General features: G+C 41.0%; 1 protein-coding gene across 5 annotated transcripts in view; it reads right to left on the reverse strand.

Moving 5' to 3' along the window:
* Positions 1–16,626, reverse strand: part of dsg2.1 (desmoglein 2, tandem duplicate 1) — a 28,598-nt gene extending 11,972 nt beyond the window's left edge. Inside the window, exons 1-16 of one of the 5 annotated variants that reach the window (XM_046050558.1) lie at positions 16,603–16,626; positions 15,922–15,978; positions 14,582–14,690; positions 12,367–12,495; positions 11,672–11,827; positions 11,341–11,482; positions 10,563–10,723; positions 9,204–9,338; positions 8,749–8,934; positions 6,997–7,442; positions 6,737–6,879; positions 5,422–5,643; positions 4,790–5,032; positions 1,873–2,003; positions 1,454–1,765; positions 698–965 (exon numbers count right to left, since the gene is read on the reverse strand). In XM_046050558.1, the coding sequence (XP_045906514.1) occupies positions 698–965; positions 1,454–1,765; positions 1,873–2,003; positions 4,790–5,032; positions 5,422–5,643; positions 6,737–6,879; positions 6,997–7,442; positions 8,749–8,934; positions 9,204–9,338; positions 10,563–10,723; positions 11,341–11,482; positions 11,672–11,827; positions 12,367–12,495; positions 14,582–14,626 (2,719 nt within the window). In that variant the 5' untranslated portion in view covers positions 14,627–14,690; positions 15,922–15,978; positions 16,603–16,626. Of the gene's footprint in view, position 1; positions 966–1,453; positions 1,766–1,872; positions 2,004–4,789; positions 5,033–5,421; positions 5,644–6,736; positions 6,880–6,996; positions 7,443–8,748; positions 8,935–9,203; positions 9,339–10,562; positions 10,724–11,340; positions 11,483–11,671; positions 11,828–12,366; positions 12,496–14,581; positions 14,857–15,921; positions 15,979–16,602 lie in introns of those variants that run through there. The other 4 variants (XM_046050559.1, XM_046050560.1, XM_046050557.1 and 1 more) reach the window with 4 other exon arrangements.
* Between the last annotated feature and the right edge of the window lie 1,251 nt (positions 16,627–17,877).

The raw sequence follows: 17,877 nt of genomic DNA on the forward strand, positions 1-17,877 counted from the left end.
TGAGATCCGGAGACGTCACTCTTCTGGGACTGACCTCCTGCCTCTTGGACCAGATGCCCTCCGCTGCTTGTTGTCTCTCCGACCACCAGGACTCTGTGAGATCCTGAAAGCCCTGCTGGCTGTAGAGTGCCCCCCTGCACGAGGCAGGTCTGGCTCCCCTTCAGCACTTTCATTGACCCTGCAGGGACCTTGCCCTCCACGACCATCATGGTCTGGGAGCCAGAGAGGTTGCCAGTGTAGATCAGGTTGGCACCACCCCCCTGGACGCTGCCGCTCTCCACCAGCACCATGCCGGGGCCCCGGGCTTGTCCGCTGGACATCACTGTCTGCCCCTGAACGACCATGCCTTGGGAAGATCCAGTCTGGGTGCCATTAACCAGTACCATGCCCTGCAAGTTGGTGGATGGTGCCTCGGCCAGCAGCATGGTGTTCTGAATCTGTGGCTGGACTACGTACTGCATCGACTGCATAACAGGAGCGGTGGTGTAGTAGACAGGCTGCTGCTGCTGTAGCAGGAGCATCTGGCCATGATTTGCCATCCCTTGGTTCACCTTCACCGTGGTCATCCCTTCCCTCACCGCGGCCTTGCTTTCCTTCACCATCTCAGTACGCTCAGATGTCTCCCTGACTACAGTCTGCCCTGTTTCGGCAATAGTCGGCTGCAGCTTGGGGGGTGGGGGCAGCTGTTGGGCAGTCATCAAACTTGATACTGAGCTCTGAGTATTGATGGAGGCACTGGGCGGAGGAGTGAACACAGGTTTGACTTCAGTTGCGATCTTCTTGCCTCCGCACACTTCAGCCAGGGTCTTGAACTTTGGCCCGAGGTCATCGAGGAACTGCAGGTCGTTGTCAGACTCCAGGAGGCTGCAGCAGCCCACTGAGCCAGCAGGGGAGGCCTGGCCCTCGTAATCGTAAACCAAAAGACCATCCTTCACACCAAGGCTCTCGTTTCCACTGGTCATCTTCTTTTGGAAAAAAAAGAAAGAAACCATCAGGTTACCTATGTTGTTAGCTGATCACAATCATCTTGTAGCATTCAGGGTGCAAACGGTTTTAATTAAACTTTCAATGAATGTATTAGTCTTATCCGAATTAAAAAATTCACAAATCTAAATGATTTGTAAGGAGAAACACCAGAGGCATGTGTATATGCACATAACACAAACTAAGCCCTGCCTGACAATAGTGGTGCCCAAGAACATGTTCTTTAAAGTGTTCGAAGTTTAGTTGGTGTGTCCATGAACACACAGTCAGTTAGCTTAAAGGCCAAACTGACAGGATAGCTACTATGTGATTTTTTGTTGAACTGTTAAAGCAAAGACATTTGCAAATTGTACCTCTTTTATCGAGTTTGTCTTCCCAACATTTGAAACCCATCAAAATAATTATGTCCAGATGACAAAAGCCTACAAAGGGTTACAGAAAGAGTTGAAATATGTAAATGATCCCTCACCTGATTGTAGTACTCTCCCAGGAAGTAGTCTGGCAAAGCCATGCCATCATAGATTCCTCCACCTGTTCTCGATTCTCGTCCTTCAAACTCAGAGTAGAAGTTCTGCTGGTTCATCGTCCCCCATGTCCCTTCTCTGTGGCCACTTCCAAAACCGTCCTGATAGGCAGCCCCGTTCATCTCATCCATGGAAGTGACGGATTTCTGGAAATCCAAACCTGCCATGGGCCCAATTGCTGAAGATTTTTTAGCCATCATACCCATAGTGGCCATACCTCCATCCAATTGTGTTGGCATGGTCAGTAGCGGCACCTCCTATCACAGGCCAATGATCCAAATGTCAAGTATCACTTCATACAGCATCTCAATAGCAAACATGACGGTCATGTGTTTGAAAGATAAATATGTTTTAAATGTCTTACCGTGTTCTCTCCCTGGCCCTCAGTGCGGTAGTTAATAAGGTGTGATTTGGTGTCGAAAGGCATCTCACTAAAGCCCCCTGGCAGACCAGCAGCCTCCCCACATTGGCAGAAGAGCATCAACAGAGGAATGACTTTAAAACACAACAACAATCAAGTTTTAGAAAACGTGTGATTCGGGGACTGCAGCGGTCCTCTGGAGGGTGCAGTTTTAATATACCTGTTTCAATACAATGTGTTTATGTCTTCTCTTGTAACAGGCAACCATGTAGTTCTTTATTAACAACTCCAGGTTTTTCTATAACCGTTCTGGTGGAAGTTGCATGTTGTAATATGTCTGACATTTCTTGACTTCACTGACAGTTTCGCCTCTTGAGTGTGCTATCAGATCTGGTTACTCCCTTCAACTGGCCAGACCCATAAAAACCTCTAAATAGATTTCTGAATATACCTTAATCATAACTGGGGCTGTCAGAGACTGTGATCAGGGCCCATATTTATCAAGCTTCTCAGATTTACTCAGAAGAACTCTGCTAAGAACTGACTTAAGAGTAAAAAAAATTTTTGGCTCAAAGCTTAAAAGTTAGTTATCAAGCATCATAGTCCTAATATAAGTGAAGTGTAGGACTAAATCTTAAGTGTCATTCTTAAAGTTGGTTTACACTTTGCTGTGCCGCAAACAGGATTTTGGATGACGATGTAGCCAAGGACCAATCACTGAATAGATTTCCTTATTTAAGAAAATTCTCAGGTAAATTCACACTGAATGGTGAAATTTCATGTTTTATGTTCAACACACATTTAACAATAGAGAATTTTCAAGAGAATACACTATGATATCCACAGTAATAAATGAAAAATAAAAAAGTTTCTTTATACGAGTGCCATCAATTGCGCCAACTGCTCCAGGGATGCCAGCTATTTGTATGAATTGTGTTTGTTTCTGTCAGATTACGGGGGGTGTTGTTGGGAAGTCGATGAAATGCATGACAATGAGTGAAGCTGTAAGTGCTATAATTGTTTCCATGACAATTCGGCTTATTGATGGTTGTGACGGGCCAAAATCATCAGCACTGCTGCGTTTGTCCTGTGGCAAATAAACAAAGTGTCATCACCACCTTAGGTTTAGCTGAAAGCACACTGCTGTATAAAGTCAGTGGTGAGATGACGTCCCTCATCAACTTGCTGACAAAGTTTATGCCTGCGTGGTCCGACCCAGTCTGATTAACTGCGCGTCGTCAAATAATTCAGAAACATTCTTCCTCTCCTGAAAGATTTGCGCACATCTCCACAGCGCCATCACAAGCCCCTACTGGCAGCTCCTTACCATTTGAGAGACCTCTGGAGCTGTCTTAAATAACTGGGAGAGTAAGAGTGATTATTAGCTTTAAGAAATTTGATAATTTGCTTTTATTCTTAAGTTTAAAAGTAGGAGTACATTTCATGAATTCTCAGGACTTAAGACTAATATGGCACTTTGAGAAGCTTGATAAATACCGGCCCAGATTTATTTTCCCATCGCAGATACTGCTTCCTTGTGACTGTTGGAGCAATTAAAATGACCTGAAAACATATTTTCTCAATCAGCTCTGACATACATAAATAAACTGTTTTGTGCCAAAGTTGTGTTCATTTCAATATTCATTTCAAGCATTGATGAAGAGTTTTTGAGTGTTAATAAATATACCTAAAGCCATTTTTTTTAAATGTAATTGCTTTAATTATTTAGGGCTTCAAGTGTCTTCAACCAAGTCCAGCGCCCTTGATTTTACCCTTCCTTGGATAATGAATGCATCCAATCATGCTCTGTGGCAGGTATACAAATTCTGAGCAGACAGTTCATTCAGATTTTGTTTCAAGAGGAAAAGACTTTGAAAGAGTGTTCATTGCTTGGGCACAGATGGCAGGAACTTAATACAACTTAGCTGGCAGGTGTTTTACTAGGAACACCTGAACAGTGGCTGAAGTCACATCTGCATTTACATCGATGGTAAAGACACCAGTTATAGTGATGTTACATTTTACTCATGAAGAGGAACATGTAAAATTGATTCGCAAGCACAAGAAGAAAATCCTGCTTCTGTATGGTACATGCGCCAAAATATGTCTAAAAGTTGTATTTTAGACAGGGAGGACGGATGGTTTGAAAGAGGAGTCAAGGAGGCCATTTATACCCGTGTGGAGAGACGTTCTCTGAACAGAAGATGATGATTGGTCACCTAACTGTATGTTAAAATATCTATTTTGTAATGCGCTGATGGTTACTGTTTTTTGAGTTTGCTGTCAGTATTCATATTAGTGTTGTATAGGGGTTTTGATAAGTAACAGTCACACTACAATGGGCAGTGACAGTTTTAAATGTGTTAATAACTAGGTTGGGATATATAAGAATTTATGATGACTGCATAAGAGAAATATGTTACTTCAGAATACAATATATTATCCCACCGGTCACAATTATGAATGATTATTAATGTAAAGAAATAATAATTGATTATTTCAAAGGGTTACTAATGACACATCAGGATATCTACATGTCTGGAAAAAATTGTGAAATTTAATGTTGCGTCCTGTATTGAGACCCCCTCTCTTACTTACTAGGCTTTTGATATCTAAAGTATTCACAGACCTGTCCGCTTGATAAACCTCTGTTTCCTCTTAACATGTTGCTACTAACTACTAATACTACTAATGGTATTTCTGTTGATCTTTAAGAAAGTCCCTAAGTATTATTTCACATTTGAAAAGACATGTACACCGTCTATAACCAAGAGTTTTTGTTCTTGTTTTTGAATTCTTTGCTCTGGCCTTATCTTTGGCCTAAACTTGGATTTAAACTCAACTCAACCTGACTTGTTTTGAGCAGCAAAGCATTTGATCACACGGTCTTTCATCAGACTGACCGTCACATCATACTTACGTAGTAAGAGCAGCAGGCCCAGTAATAGCAGTCCAATGCCTGCAGGTCCTAACACTGCTTCTTTGCTGGCCTGACCATGGCTGCTTCTTTTTCCACACACCACTCCATCCTCACAGGTACAAACTTGGACCTTCACTTTCTGTGGTTCTGGACAGACCTGTCCCTGCATGTCGCTTACTGCCAATTCCACCTCATAGACACCAGGCCACATGGACTCCTGGGCTCTCAGGATAGCTGCAGTGTCTTCCCGCAACAAGACAAACATATGAAGAGTGTAGTAAGTCAATATGCTTTACTCTAAAGTTATTAGTATTCTGGATCAAACACTCAAGGATAAATTTCCTTTTCCACACTCTAGTTTCAAAACAAGGTTCCATTCCGGTTGTCCACTGGTCTGAGATGCAAGAGTCATGGTCAAAACATGCTAAAGTGCTATTTTTAAGGTCAGACCCTTAAAGCAACTCCTGTAGAATTTGAACAATGTTCACTTTGGCAAAAGCTAAAAAAAACATAAAAATCTAAGCCAGACACCAATTCATGTCGAGGAATTTCTAACTTTTTATCTACGGGTATTTATTTAGTTTTACATCTATCTATCATAACTTTTAAATAGTTGGCAGATTTCTCCTCACCATTGAGATGCTCCACCTTCCATTGGCCCTGTGTGCCCTTTGGGATGATGACAAAGTCAAAAGGAGGTCCGTTAGGAGATGCGTCCTCATCTTTGGCGTTCACAATAACAGAAGTATCCGTGGTACACATTGTCTGGATGTGACTGGTCAGGGTGGGGCAGTGGTCATTAGCATCTTCCACCTGGATGGCTATGGTGCCGGTGGCTGTTTTAGCGGGCATGTCTGTGTTAGAAAAACAGAAATAAGAACAGATCATTCAGCATTTCCTTTCTATCTATTCCCATTCTGTAAGACAAGTTCAAACACTTCAAACTCCCTGCTGGTGGAGAACAGGTGTACACAACTGTTTGTCCTGCTAGTGGTGGGCCTAATGACATGCTCAGATAGAAGGTTAAGCAACTTTTCTCCTTGATTTATTTACGTCAATTTGACCCTTGGACTGTTTTCATGTTTGTTTGTACCTAGCTAGCAACCTGAGCACTTTGAGTGGGTGTGCCTGTGAGTGGGTGTGCCTGTCGGTGGGTGTGCCTGTGAGTGGGTGTGCCTGGGAATGTGATGGTGTTTTGCAAAAGGGGCGACTGTGGCTCAGGAGGTAGAGCGGGTTGCCCGTTAATTCCCGGCTCCTCCAAGCTGCATGTCGAAGTGTCTTTGGGCAAGACACTGAACCTTGAATTGCCCCTGGTGGCTGTTCCACCAGTGTATGACTGTGTATGAATGTGTATGAATGCTATACAAATACGGAGCATTTACATTTAAAAAAACATCTTTGTACACAAAATGCTGGTGGGTGGTGATGAGGCAGTGGATAAGACACATCCCTTTGGTGTGAGAGACCTGGGTTCAATTCCCCACTGTGACACTGTTCCCCTGAGCAAGACACTTAACCCCTAATTGCTCCAGAGGCGTGCTACCTCTGACATATATAGCAATTGTAAGTTTCTTTGGATAAAAGCGTCAGCTAATGTAATGTTAATGTAATGCTGACATCTGGATTTCCACTACATTTACTTATGTTTATGGTCCCCAGAAGACAAATCATTAACCCACTTAACTTGGATGGAAATTGCACAAAGCCTCTGATAATCTAATGGGCTATTTGTCAATACATTTTCTTTGCTTCCGGAAGCCATACTCAGAGCAAACTTCATATTTTAGCCCCAATTTTGGTAAGGCTGTTCGATTTGCAAACATTGTCAGAATTTAGACTTTTAAGCATTATGTGGCATTCCTTTCCACAGCTACTTCACACTGCAAAAAACTAGTCTGTCATGTAAAATGTCTGAAGTTGGAGCAGACACATAGTGGAAGAGTGTACCTTCTGAAATGCAAAGTACTTGACCAAAATATGTCCCATTGACCACGAGTGAAGATTCTCTGTCAGGCATCTTGTTCAGTCTGATCTCAGCTGTATTTGGGTCGATGGTAAACCAGTTGTCAGGGTCTAAGCCCTTGGCATACCTAGAGGCGGAATAAATAGTCAGTCAGTTATTATTATTACTGAATGTAGACAGTTAAGCTGACATCGTAGTTTTAACTGCAGAGTTTTCTTATGCATTTGTTTGTGTTTGCACTGACCTGACTTTCTCTGCTGGTTTCCCAGTGCCTCCATCTAATGCAGGGTACCTGGCGATAACATCTTTAATGTTGAAAGTCTTGCCTCCCTCTGAGACAGGAATGGCTTTGACTTTGGGGAGAAAACGTGGCCCCTCAGGCTGGTTCTTTACATTGATTTTGACTGGGTAGATGTTCATTTTTGTCCCACTTTGCCATGATCCGCTGGCTCCGCTGGCACCGCTGGCACCGCTGGCTCCGCTGGCTCCGCTGGCACCGCTGGCTCCGCTGGCTCCGCTGGCACCGCTGGCTCCACCCCCTGCTCCCCCTCCGCCTCCTCCTCCACCGCCTGCTCCCCCTCCAAAACTTACACCAGCTACAGAATTTACCCCAGATCCATCAAAGGGTGGAGCCTTGTTCCTTACACCTATTCCAAGCTGAAGATCCTTGACATCCTCATAATCCACAGCCTGTAAAATTGCACACATAAACACAGACAACACAGATTATTAATAAAAAACTAAGCTAAACTAAACCTGGGTCATCTGAGGATTTAGGGTTGAATAGTTATACTATTCCCCTGAAATGTACTGAAAATTGATATTGCTTAGTAAATCCATCAATACCTCCAGTACGTGCCAAAATGACACTTAAGAGGGCAGCCTTTATTTAATTCTGACCCCCTATAAAATTGCCACAAAACATTTAATGGGTCTTGTGCAATTGTTGTATGTAAATCAATAAAATATTGATCAATATATCAGTCCATAAGATACATTTGTCTGTGATCCTTTCTATTTGCTGGTCCAAAACATAAGGGACCACGGCTTGGTGAGTGAGATGAGAAGGAGTTCTTTGGCTTTTAGCTTTAGCCCTGGCCTTGTCTTCATCTCTTACTTTGCTAAAAGTTTTGTTGTGCTATCGCCACCTATGCTTGTTGGATGGTGGGCCCAACCTTTGCACTGTTTGCAGGGGGAACATAGCTGCCCGTCACCTAAATAAGAAGAAATGATGCTTCACTGATGGGCTTCTGGTGAAAGCTTACCAGTCAACAGCAATGGCCCCTAGCCTGGGGAACATCAGTGTTCTTCTGCTAGCACTGGAAGGCCTCATAAAGGACTTGGAGTCCAAGAGCCCAGCTGACCTCCTTCTAGAAATGAAGCTATGCACTGTTCTTGAGCTAATCTGAAGGCCACATGACGTTTAGAGCTATTGACTCTGCAGAAAGTTGGCGACTTCTACGCACTGTGTACCTCAGTGCTGACCCCGCTCTGTGATTTTGTGTGGCCTACCACTTCGTGGCTGAGTTCTGAGTTCTGTTGTTCCCAATCAGTACGACATTGTTATAATACCACTAACACTTGACAAAATTTATGAAAATTCACAGACTTATTGCACAGGTGGCAACCCATCACGGTACCACGCTTGAATTCCCTGAGCTCCTGAGAGCGACCCATTCTTTCACAAATGTTTGTAGAAGCAGTCTGCATACCTAGGTACTTTATTTTATACACTCGCATCATAGAATTGATTGGAACACCTGAATTCAGTGATTCAGAGTTCTAAAACATTTGGCAATAGAGTGTACATAAACACTCTTTGTTTTTCTAAGTTGCTACTTTTTTTATTCAAATTATGTCTAAAATTACTTCTTTCGTCATGGGCAAGTTACTTTTTCTTTCTTTGTTTTATGGAGCATGCAAATGGAATATAACATATTTATTCCCAATAAAACTGGAATACCAACACATTTATCCTAAATTAAAACAGCAGTACCTTGTCAAGCATTAGGATGCCCTCGTTGGTGTTGGGGTCTGTCTTGATGCTGAAGTACCCTGCCTCGTTGCCTTGCACAATGTCAAACACAGCTTCCCAGTTTTCTGTGCCTTTCAGGTCCAGGTCATTTGCTTTTAGTCTCATCACCTCCACACCCTGTGTGTTCTCCTCAATGTTGCCCTCATACTGCAAGTAAAACATGAATGTAAGATGAATGTGAAGACATGATGTAAGATAAATGTCATCAGTTTTTGTTTAACGACACATTCGTTAATTAGCATTTCTTTGACTTTAACGCATGATCTGTAATATGAGCACACAAACATTTTCATATATTCTTTTTTTCCTCAAAAGAAACACTGAAACCATGCAACTCTGTAAACCCTCACGGAAACCATTTCTCCTTGCACCAAAATTCAGTATAACATGTTGATATAGTAGAGTGTGAGAACTACCTCTGATTTTTCCAGGGTGGGTGGGTTGTCATTCACATCAAGGACTTTAATGGTAACAGTGCCGGTTCCAGTGTTTCCCCCTTGAGCGCCATTTAGGTCTTGACCCCGCACTGTCAGAGTGTACAAATCTGCTTTCTGAAAATAGAAATCATAAATAAAATGTAAACTGGTCAGCTGTGATTAAAGGAGCCCTATTATGCTTTTTCGGTCTTATCTACAATGTTACAATGTTGGATGTTCATGTTAAACATGGCCAAAGCTTCAAATAAAGACGTAAAAGTATTGAAAAGAAATCCCTGTGAGCCGAAACCACAGATTTCCTCCTGTTCTGAATGCTCTGGTTTCAACAGCTTTTTCTACCTATGGCTCCGTGTTAGGACACACGGTGTTTGATTTTGTTTTATTCATTTTATACATCAATCATGCTGGTTGTATTATTGTTTTACATTTTTCCTGCTTAATATGACAACATGCAATGGGACTGCTAACTGCTGATACTGCTAGTCTTTACTACGAAGCTACTGGTGTGGAAACATGCACACTGAGATCAGAGTTTAAGTTTTAAAATGTTTCCAGACATTTGTGACAGTGTGACATTTATGTAGTATTAATAGCATAAAATGTACAATACTAATATTTTTCATGTCAATAGTAGGCTATGTATGAATTGCTTAAAGAGACAGGACAATCTACAGCTTGTTTCAGACAGAGGCTGAAGGTTTACATTAAGAGCCAGTATGAGATAGAAAATAAATTGTAACATTGTATATAAGTCATAAAATGTGGAATCATAATAGGTCTCCTTTAACTTTATCATGCAAAGCTTCCATACAGGAGTCACAACACTACATTACAGGACTAGAAATGCAGTAGGTCTCCTTTAATGTTTGTCTTATGGTTGCATCTTTGAAAAGAGTCACAAATGTAATTTCCAGCCACTGAATATCCAGGCTGTCCAAAGCCATTTAAAGCAGCAGGGATTAAAGATCAAATTCCCTAAATTAGCTAATAAGATGTGAAATTATCGAACTACAGGACGAACAGTACTGTTGAGTTGGGTGCAAACAGGCTGGAAAACCAAAACAAAAGCTGACAGAAGCTAAAAAAAAAAGCTCTACAGAGCTAAGGGGAGATCCAGATTTGGGTGATATTTCTCTATGGGCTCATCGCTTACGGCCACACTTTTCACTTCACAAATAGTATAATCCATTGTTATCGAAAGATTGGTTGTTGTGTGTTGTAACAGGTTGTGCTGGTAGTATTAATAATAATAATATAGTAAGAATAGTAAGAATGGAATTTCAGTTATCTGCAATTGGCACTGGCCCTGTGGATGTGTTGGTGTACTTCATACTGTACCTCTCTGTCCAGATCAGCCCTTTTGACGTAGATGGTCCCATTACCCTCAATTCTAAATATGTCATGAGGTGGATTCTGACTAATGAGGGAATAGAAGATCTGAGAGTTCTTATTTCCTGGTTCATCAGCATCAGTAGCAGTTACATTCATAACTGAAGTGCCTGTAAAAAACAATTGCATTGAATGAATGAATGATTACATTTCACCCTAGTTACTAGGTCAGAAGGCACAGACACACTGAACTCATAAAACAATTAGATATTAAGGTTGATACTGTATGATCTAAGATCTAAGTGTGATCTAAGGTCATTTTAACAAATACCCAAAGTAAGCATGGTTGAGCGTAGCCCAGAGTACATTCACAACACATCCTTAAGCCTAAGTGCTCAAACAGAAACTAACATTCACACGCATTCATACACTGGCAGAACAGCCACCAGGGGCAATTCGGGGTTCAGTATCTTGCCCTTCGACATGCAGCCTGGGTGGCCTGGGAACATAAGAATACCAACTCAAAATAGACTTTGCTGTTAGAACTGTAACTGGTAATGACAGCAGTTGGGTTAGGTGGTTCAGGTTTCATACATTGTTATATTTTGAATTTGTTATGTAAATGTGTAATATTTATATTTAAGTATACTTTAAACAATTAATTTACTGTTCAATTTAATTTAAATTTAATATAAAATAACGGATTATCGGAAACGTTTTAAAAGTATTGATTTGGCGATAGTCAGGATGGGGATTTGTGAGATTACATAAAAGCAGAAACACTAACCTACAGGACTGCATTCATACATCTCCACGGGCTCGATGACTCCAAACACTGGAGAGTTGTCGTTCTCATCCACAACCTTGATTCGTATGTCAATATTTTTCTCTGCTTCTCTGCCATCACTGTACCTAGCGACACCTGACAGCTGAAACACAAAACTCAAATGTCTTTATTATCTGTGTCAGCACGTGCATTGAACACACATAAACAGCATGTTACATTCACATGGCAAATGGCTGCCAAATATCTCCACATTAAATATGAAAAGCAGCAATTACTGAATCTTATAAAGTCCAAAAGAAGAACAGAACACAACCTGTCATGTATCACTCACATTGTACGTGTCGATCTCCTCCCTGTCAAGAACTTTGGTCACACGAATTAGTCCAGTTTTAGAGTCAACTACAAACACATGGAAGGGATATTTGTTTGCACCAATGCCTTCTAGAGAGTATTCAATATTTTCCACACTTTCAGCATCTGATCGAATCTGAAACACAAAGCAGAAGACCTGATCACTTTATGGGCCCAGAAAAAAAGAAACATTTGCACCAGAATAACAATACATGCTGAGTGATCCCCTCTTTGTTGTTCCAGTGACCCTGGTGATCTAGGTGATATCTGCGTTGTCATTTTTGTGGACATGTAACTTGACATGTACGTGGAATGCAGAGGGTCATTTGTTAACTTCTTCTTCTGCTTGATCTATTGGAGTAGCTGACAAATTATTTTCAATTATTGTTATCGTTGGTTTTGGATTTCAAGGATTCAAGGATCCAGTTTTCTGTTTTTAAATGTTGAGGCTGTTTTCAATACTGCTTCTACAATGAGAGCCAAGTGGTTTCCTTCTGCTATCTTCAATGCCAATAAAAACAAAACTTAACTACATAAATAAAAACAAAACCATTTCTACTAATCTGTTCATTGTCCCAAATGACTCCTCATCCAAGGTTCCAGTCCACTGTGAAACCTTTGATTCTTCAGAGTTAGTGGGCAGAATTAAAAGTTAATTAGAGATCAGTGACTCACCCTGGCAATAGATTCTTGCTTAGTGTAGTCTTCATTCTCCTTCAGTGGCTTTGGAGGGAGAATCCATTCTCTTCTTTTTCTTACCAGACTCTCTCCAGAGTTGGCCCACACCACAGCAACAGCCTGGAGCTGTAACACAATTAATAATTACTAACAATGCACCCTTACCTGACAGATTCATCTAAAGTCCACCAATGTAGAGTAGGCTGCACATTAATAATATCAGTAAGCATAGTATACAACTGTACCAGAAAGTACAAAAAATAGTGCATCGTGGACAGAAACCTTAAACCCGTGTTCTGCTTTACATAGTCTTTTAAAATGTTGCAGTTTTTTCTCAAACAATAATTTGTGAAACTATTTTTTTTATACCCCTCTCATCTCCATAAGCTGCTTCTACGGGGAAAAAAGACAACATAAAGATTCACGTTATTGCCCCTTCCAACCTAGCACCGTGTAGTAACTTGTTTAAATAATGAAGTCATTCTTATAAAAGTTGACATGGCGAGGCTGAATATAAACCACGTTAGATCTCTATAAAGGACTGATACACAGCCGCAGTAAACCCAGAACTATCTCTGTGGCTCAGTTGGATAAAGTGATAACATGTGCCACAGTCATATGCTATCAGTTATATGTCTCCATTTCATAATTACAGCATCTTTTCATTGTGAAATGGCAATCGTTTTTAATTAGGCTCAATGCCTACAGTTTCAGTAAGACATGAAATATTCTCAAGCCACACTGGTGTCTTTAGTTATTCTGGCTCTTTAGTGCTGTACCTAGCTATGCAGAATATAAACTGCAGTGTTTCCCACATATAGACTTTACTTTGCAAGGTATATTAACGGCTGCCTAAGAATATTTAGTGACCCATTTTAGAGAGATATCATCCTGTACCACACTGGTGTCGATCGTTTGGCTAGGCTATGTCATTAGCAAGCCTCCTCCAAATGCGACGCACCTGCTGCTGTGAAAAATGAATGTTGCAGAAAATTACCCTTAGCTGTCTTTCCCAAATATTTGTAGTTTACAGGTTAAACCACATATTGACTTAACAGCTAATAGTGGTGGAGCTGCAGGATTAGGGCTCAGTTTGTTAACATGCCATTCCTCTGCCAAGTTGGGAATATCATAGCTCTCAGAAACTCTTTAAACGTCTTATATCCATGGGAATAATAGTATTTAGGTTGGCATTATAAAAACAGCCTGAATTGAGATACTGTGAGGGCCTGTGTGCAAAAGCATCAGCCTGTCAGGTACTGTGCAGCTGCCTTTGTTCAGAGGAGATGTGGACACACCCTACCACTTCTAGAAAATGTAAGCCTTAACTATTCAGTCAATGCATGGGCATGTCAAGGTAACAGAAGAGCTAGGATGACAAAAAGAGAAGGGAGGGGCTTCACATATTTTAGTTAAAGAAAGAAGTCAGTTAGACATAAATAAACAGAAAGAACATACTGAATCAACACTGACAGGTGAATCTTTCATTTGAGGAAATATCTCTAATGTCACTGCTACATTTTTAGTCAGTAATATCACTGGGTTTTCATAATGCATTACAGTCTGTAACTTGTTGAAGAATCCGACTGTTTTAAAAGAACCACAGAATAATGTACGGCAAATGATCAAAATATGATCCATACAGTCAGCATATTGTGCTTAAAGCTTGTTCCAAACACAAACACACTTTCACTAAGATGTCTAAATTCTTTTCTGGAGCCATGTTACATTATATTAGTACAGGAAGCGTGGCCTTTTTTTAAGGACTTCATGTTTTAGTTCCTGCTTTTCTATTTACGATACATGAGACACTCCAAGGTCTCATGTAAAGATTTTGAAACATTACAACAGATCATGACATATATTCTATAATCCACAAACAATAGCTGACAATATTGATATGAGCACACCTAAACTCAGTGTACCATTAGGACAGGACAGTATGAAGCAAACAGGTTTTTATTCGTTCTGTCATAACTAGGAAATTAGGATTTGAAAGCTGGTGTGATACAAACAAGTGAGTTCGTTTTGCCTACAAGTAGTAACAAGCAGCACGACATGTTGTGCCAGGACTGACTTCATTTAACAGCTATGTGTCCAATACAACAATATTTAAAAATACAGAAGGACATATGTTCAGAGTCTGACATTTTTCCCTGTTAAAAGTAAAATAATAATAATAAATAATAAAATAAAGCGCTTCTGTACTCACCGCAAACAATAACAGCAAAAACACAGGCGAAGAAACCCGAATCATGACTGAAGAAAGGTCCCGGTGAGAATCCCGATGGCGCCGACAAGACTTCCCGGCGGACTGTGGGCTGATGGAGGCGAAGAGGAGGCTTATCAAAGAGGAGGAGCACTCCACCACACACACCCACACACTCACTCAGAACAGGGAGACAGCCTGCATGAACCTTACTATTGAGCCTGCGGCTGTCGGTGAGTGTGTCAGCTATGGGAAAGTTTGTCTTTTGTTATCCTGGCCCGAACCAGCAGAAGACTTCCTGTAACACACTAACAATGGCTCCTCCCAGCGCGGTACCCAGGCTGCTAACACCTGAACCAACCCAGACAGACATTATGTGTGTGTGTGTTCGACAGGTGTTACGGCGAGTTTTGCCTGCTTGACGAGAATTGCTTGCGCCTCCAAATACTGCTTTTAAACGCTATACTAACGCTATTGTGGGGTTCATCAATGGTAATAATCGGTTCTAAGGAGCCTATATATTCTATGAACATTTAGAGTTGTGAATACTTTATTACACTTCGTAAAAGTAGCATTCCTTGAGATTCAGCAAAAATATGTGGTGATAACCTGCTTTTGATCAATGTGCACAACAAAGTGTGTGAAAAAGATGTAAGAGGTGGATGCATAATTCGGCTAAACAGATGCAGAGAGTGCATGCAATTCTCGGCAGGCATCCAGAATTTGGCACAACACCTGTTAGCGCTTGTCCAGGACACACTGGTCCAAACACGCGGGTAAATTAATAATAACATGGGAGCTCTGTGGCCCCTCAGGGCTCCTTGTGATGGACTTAGCTAAATGTATGTGTAAGAGTAGGTTGGAGCCAGTGGTAATGAGATAATGAGCGAGTGCCTCTCAGCTGCTTAATACAGGCATCATAGCCTATAACGTTATTGTTCGACTGAGTTGAACCTAGTTCAGTTCCAGAGAGGCAGGACCCTGGGTCCAACACAGCAGCTGGTGCTGGGCTTCCAGTTATATTTGCTATTCTGTAAAATACTGTATTAAAAAGCTTTGTTTTCTTTAAATAAAGTGTGCCAACTAGAGTTTATACTTTGAGATATTATTGTGGGAGTCCCTCAGCTACCTGTTAGCTCTTCACATGTAAAACAGGCCAATACACGTAACAGCATGTTCGTGCAGCCTTGGTTTACTTGGAATACTTATTGGGGGCAGATCTGAACTTTAGTTAGCCTCATACGTGTAGCCTACAGAGACACAGAAAGTCTCCCCAGACTCACTGTTAGAGATGATGTGGTTAAATAGTGCTGACCTGATGCAGAGAAGACATGGAGTCTTACCAGTGTCACCCACCTCGGGACCACAGTAACAATCTCGAAGAATGTTTTTACGCTCCTCTTCCAAAGAACAAGAAAACAAGAGCATCATTGTTACTCTTCATCAGTAACACTTGACTTTAAGCATTTCTATGTATCAGTTAGAAGTATACAGACATTTCATGACTGGTAATGTAGCTGTAAGAACATACAAGGACAGCTGAAGTGTGTCTTAAATTGCTGATAAAGACAGTGACATACAGTACACTCCAGTTATAGTGGTTAAAAAATACTTTGATCTGCTTACGACTATATTATAGTCGTACTATATGATTGCTAAATTCATGTTGTATTTTAACTTGTAATCTGTAAGCACCAGAAGAAAACCCATCCCAGTGGATGCTGTGTGTTTTGGTCTGGTGTTTTATATGACATACAGCACTCTAGCAGAGATCTTCAGGACATGAACTGTGTGTGTTTGCTCACCTGGCTTCCCACAGTTTTAGAGGGATGCATTTTGGTGCAGCCCGGCTATATGTACGGTCAGTTTATATCTTTATAAATCAGTTGTTAACCATTAAGAAGAACAACAATTGGGGTTGTTGCACTGTGTGATCCTTAATTCAAAGTTAGAATATTCTACACAGTGGCTCTTATGTCAAAGTCAACTTACTAGCTTTTTTTAGATCTTTAAATGTATCTCACTGTCTTCATCAGCAGATGGAGTTTAAGGAACAGCCTTGGCCAACGCAGTGTTAAGAAATCGAATGTGACACCCTCCCCTCATCGTAAGGGTGAAAGTATCATGGCCAGCAGATACTATCTGTCTGATATCATCAGCACTAACAGAAACACCTTGTTGCTGTTGTTTGATTGGTTGCTATACCAACTGCGCAGGTTTTGAAGTCTGTTGTTGTGTCACTGATGGTCATGATAGTTTAGGTGGGTTGTTTGCAACCTTTCAGTCATCAGAGACGCCCTTAGATAGTTATCATAATATGGGAGTTTGAGGAACTTTCTACAAGATGTACGTTTCAGACGTGGATTGTGGTGTATCTGTGATCATAAGTGATGCTTCTGGTTTCGATTCAGATGGATTTCCATCATGTTTGGACTGAAGCTGTTAGGTGGGATTATACAGAGCCAGTGAGAAGTGAGGACAAAGATATTCTGTGGAACTATATAACTGAAGTGTTCTTTGACTATTAGTTTTGGCAACAAAAGAAAAACTTCAAAGGAGAGACGTGTGTGATCTTAAACAGACAGGTAGAGGGTGTAGTGTTTTTTCCAAGCAGGTGTGTCTGTGAGTCATGGTTTTCAATATCTGTCAGAGTCTTTATTAGAGCTATTGGTGCGATTGGCTGTTTGCTTCAAGCAAAGAAATTGGGCAAATTGTGATGTGGGGCAGAAATAAAAACAAGTGAAGATGTGCTCATGTGAATATACAGATAAGTAAGGCCTGCATCACATCCTTGGCAGTGATTGAGCCTTACAGAGGAAAGTATGAGGACTTTCTGTTTAACTCCTCAAACGTTTTGCTCCAAAAACTGGAAAACACCTACAACTATAAAAAGACAGCCACCAAAAAGAATGGAAATGAAGCAACATATCCTTTTGAAAATTGGCATACGCCTACTGACAAAACGATAGCAAAGAACAAAAGATCAAAGTGAAACTAAATTGTCAGTAATGTAACTCCTCCTGTAGAATACAAGATCGAAAACTAGATTAGAAATGTAATTATATCTGCGTGTATTGTGTGTGTGTAGTGCGAACCTGTATAAATCTGCTAGAGGAGAGACTATAACAGCTCGATGGGGAAAGCAATCAGTCTGAACCCTTACTGTCCATTTACAGAGAGCATTATGATAGTAAGTTTAAACCAAAACCACACATTTTAAAGGAGCACTTTGATTTCTTACAGTGTCAGTCTTACTTTGGCAGTTGGCATTACCCACCACAGCGTGTAAAAAGTTCAAG

This window comes from Micropterus dolomieu, linkage group LG05 (assembly GCF_021292245.1).
Source record: "Micropterus dolomieu isolate WLL.071019.BEF.003 ecotype Adirondacks linkage group LG05, ASM2129224v1, whole genome shotgun sequence".
In the NCBI taxonomy this organism is placed as follows: domain Eukaryota; kingdom Metazoa; phylum Chordata; class Actinopteri; order Centrarchiformes; family Centrarchidae; genus Micropterus; species Micropterus dolomieu.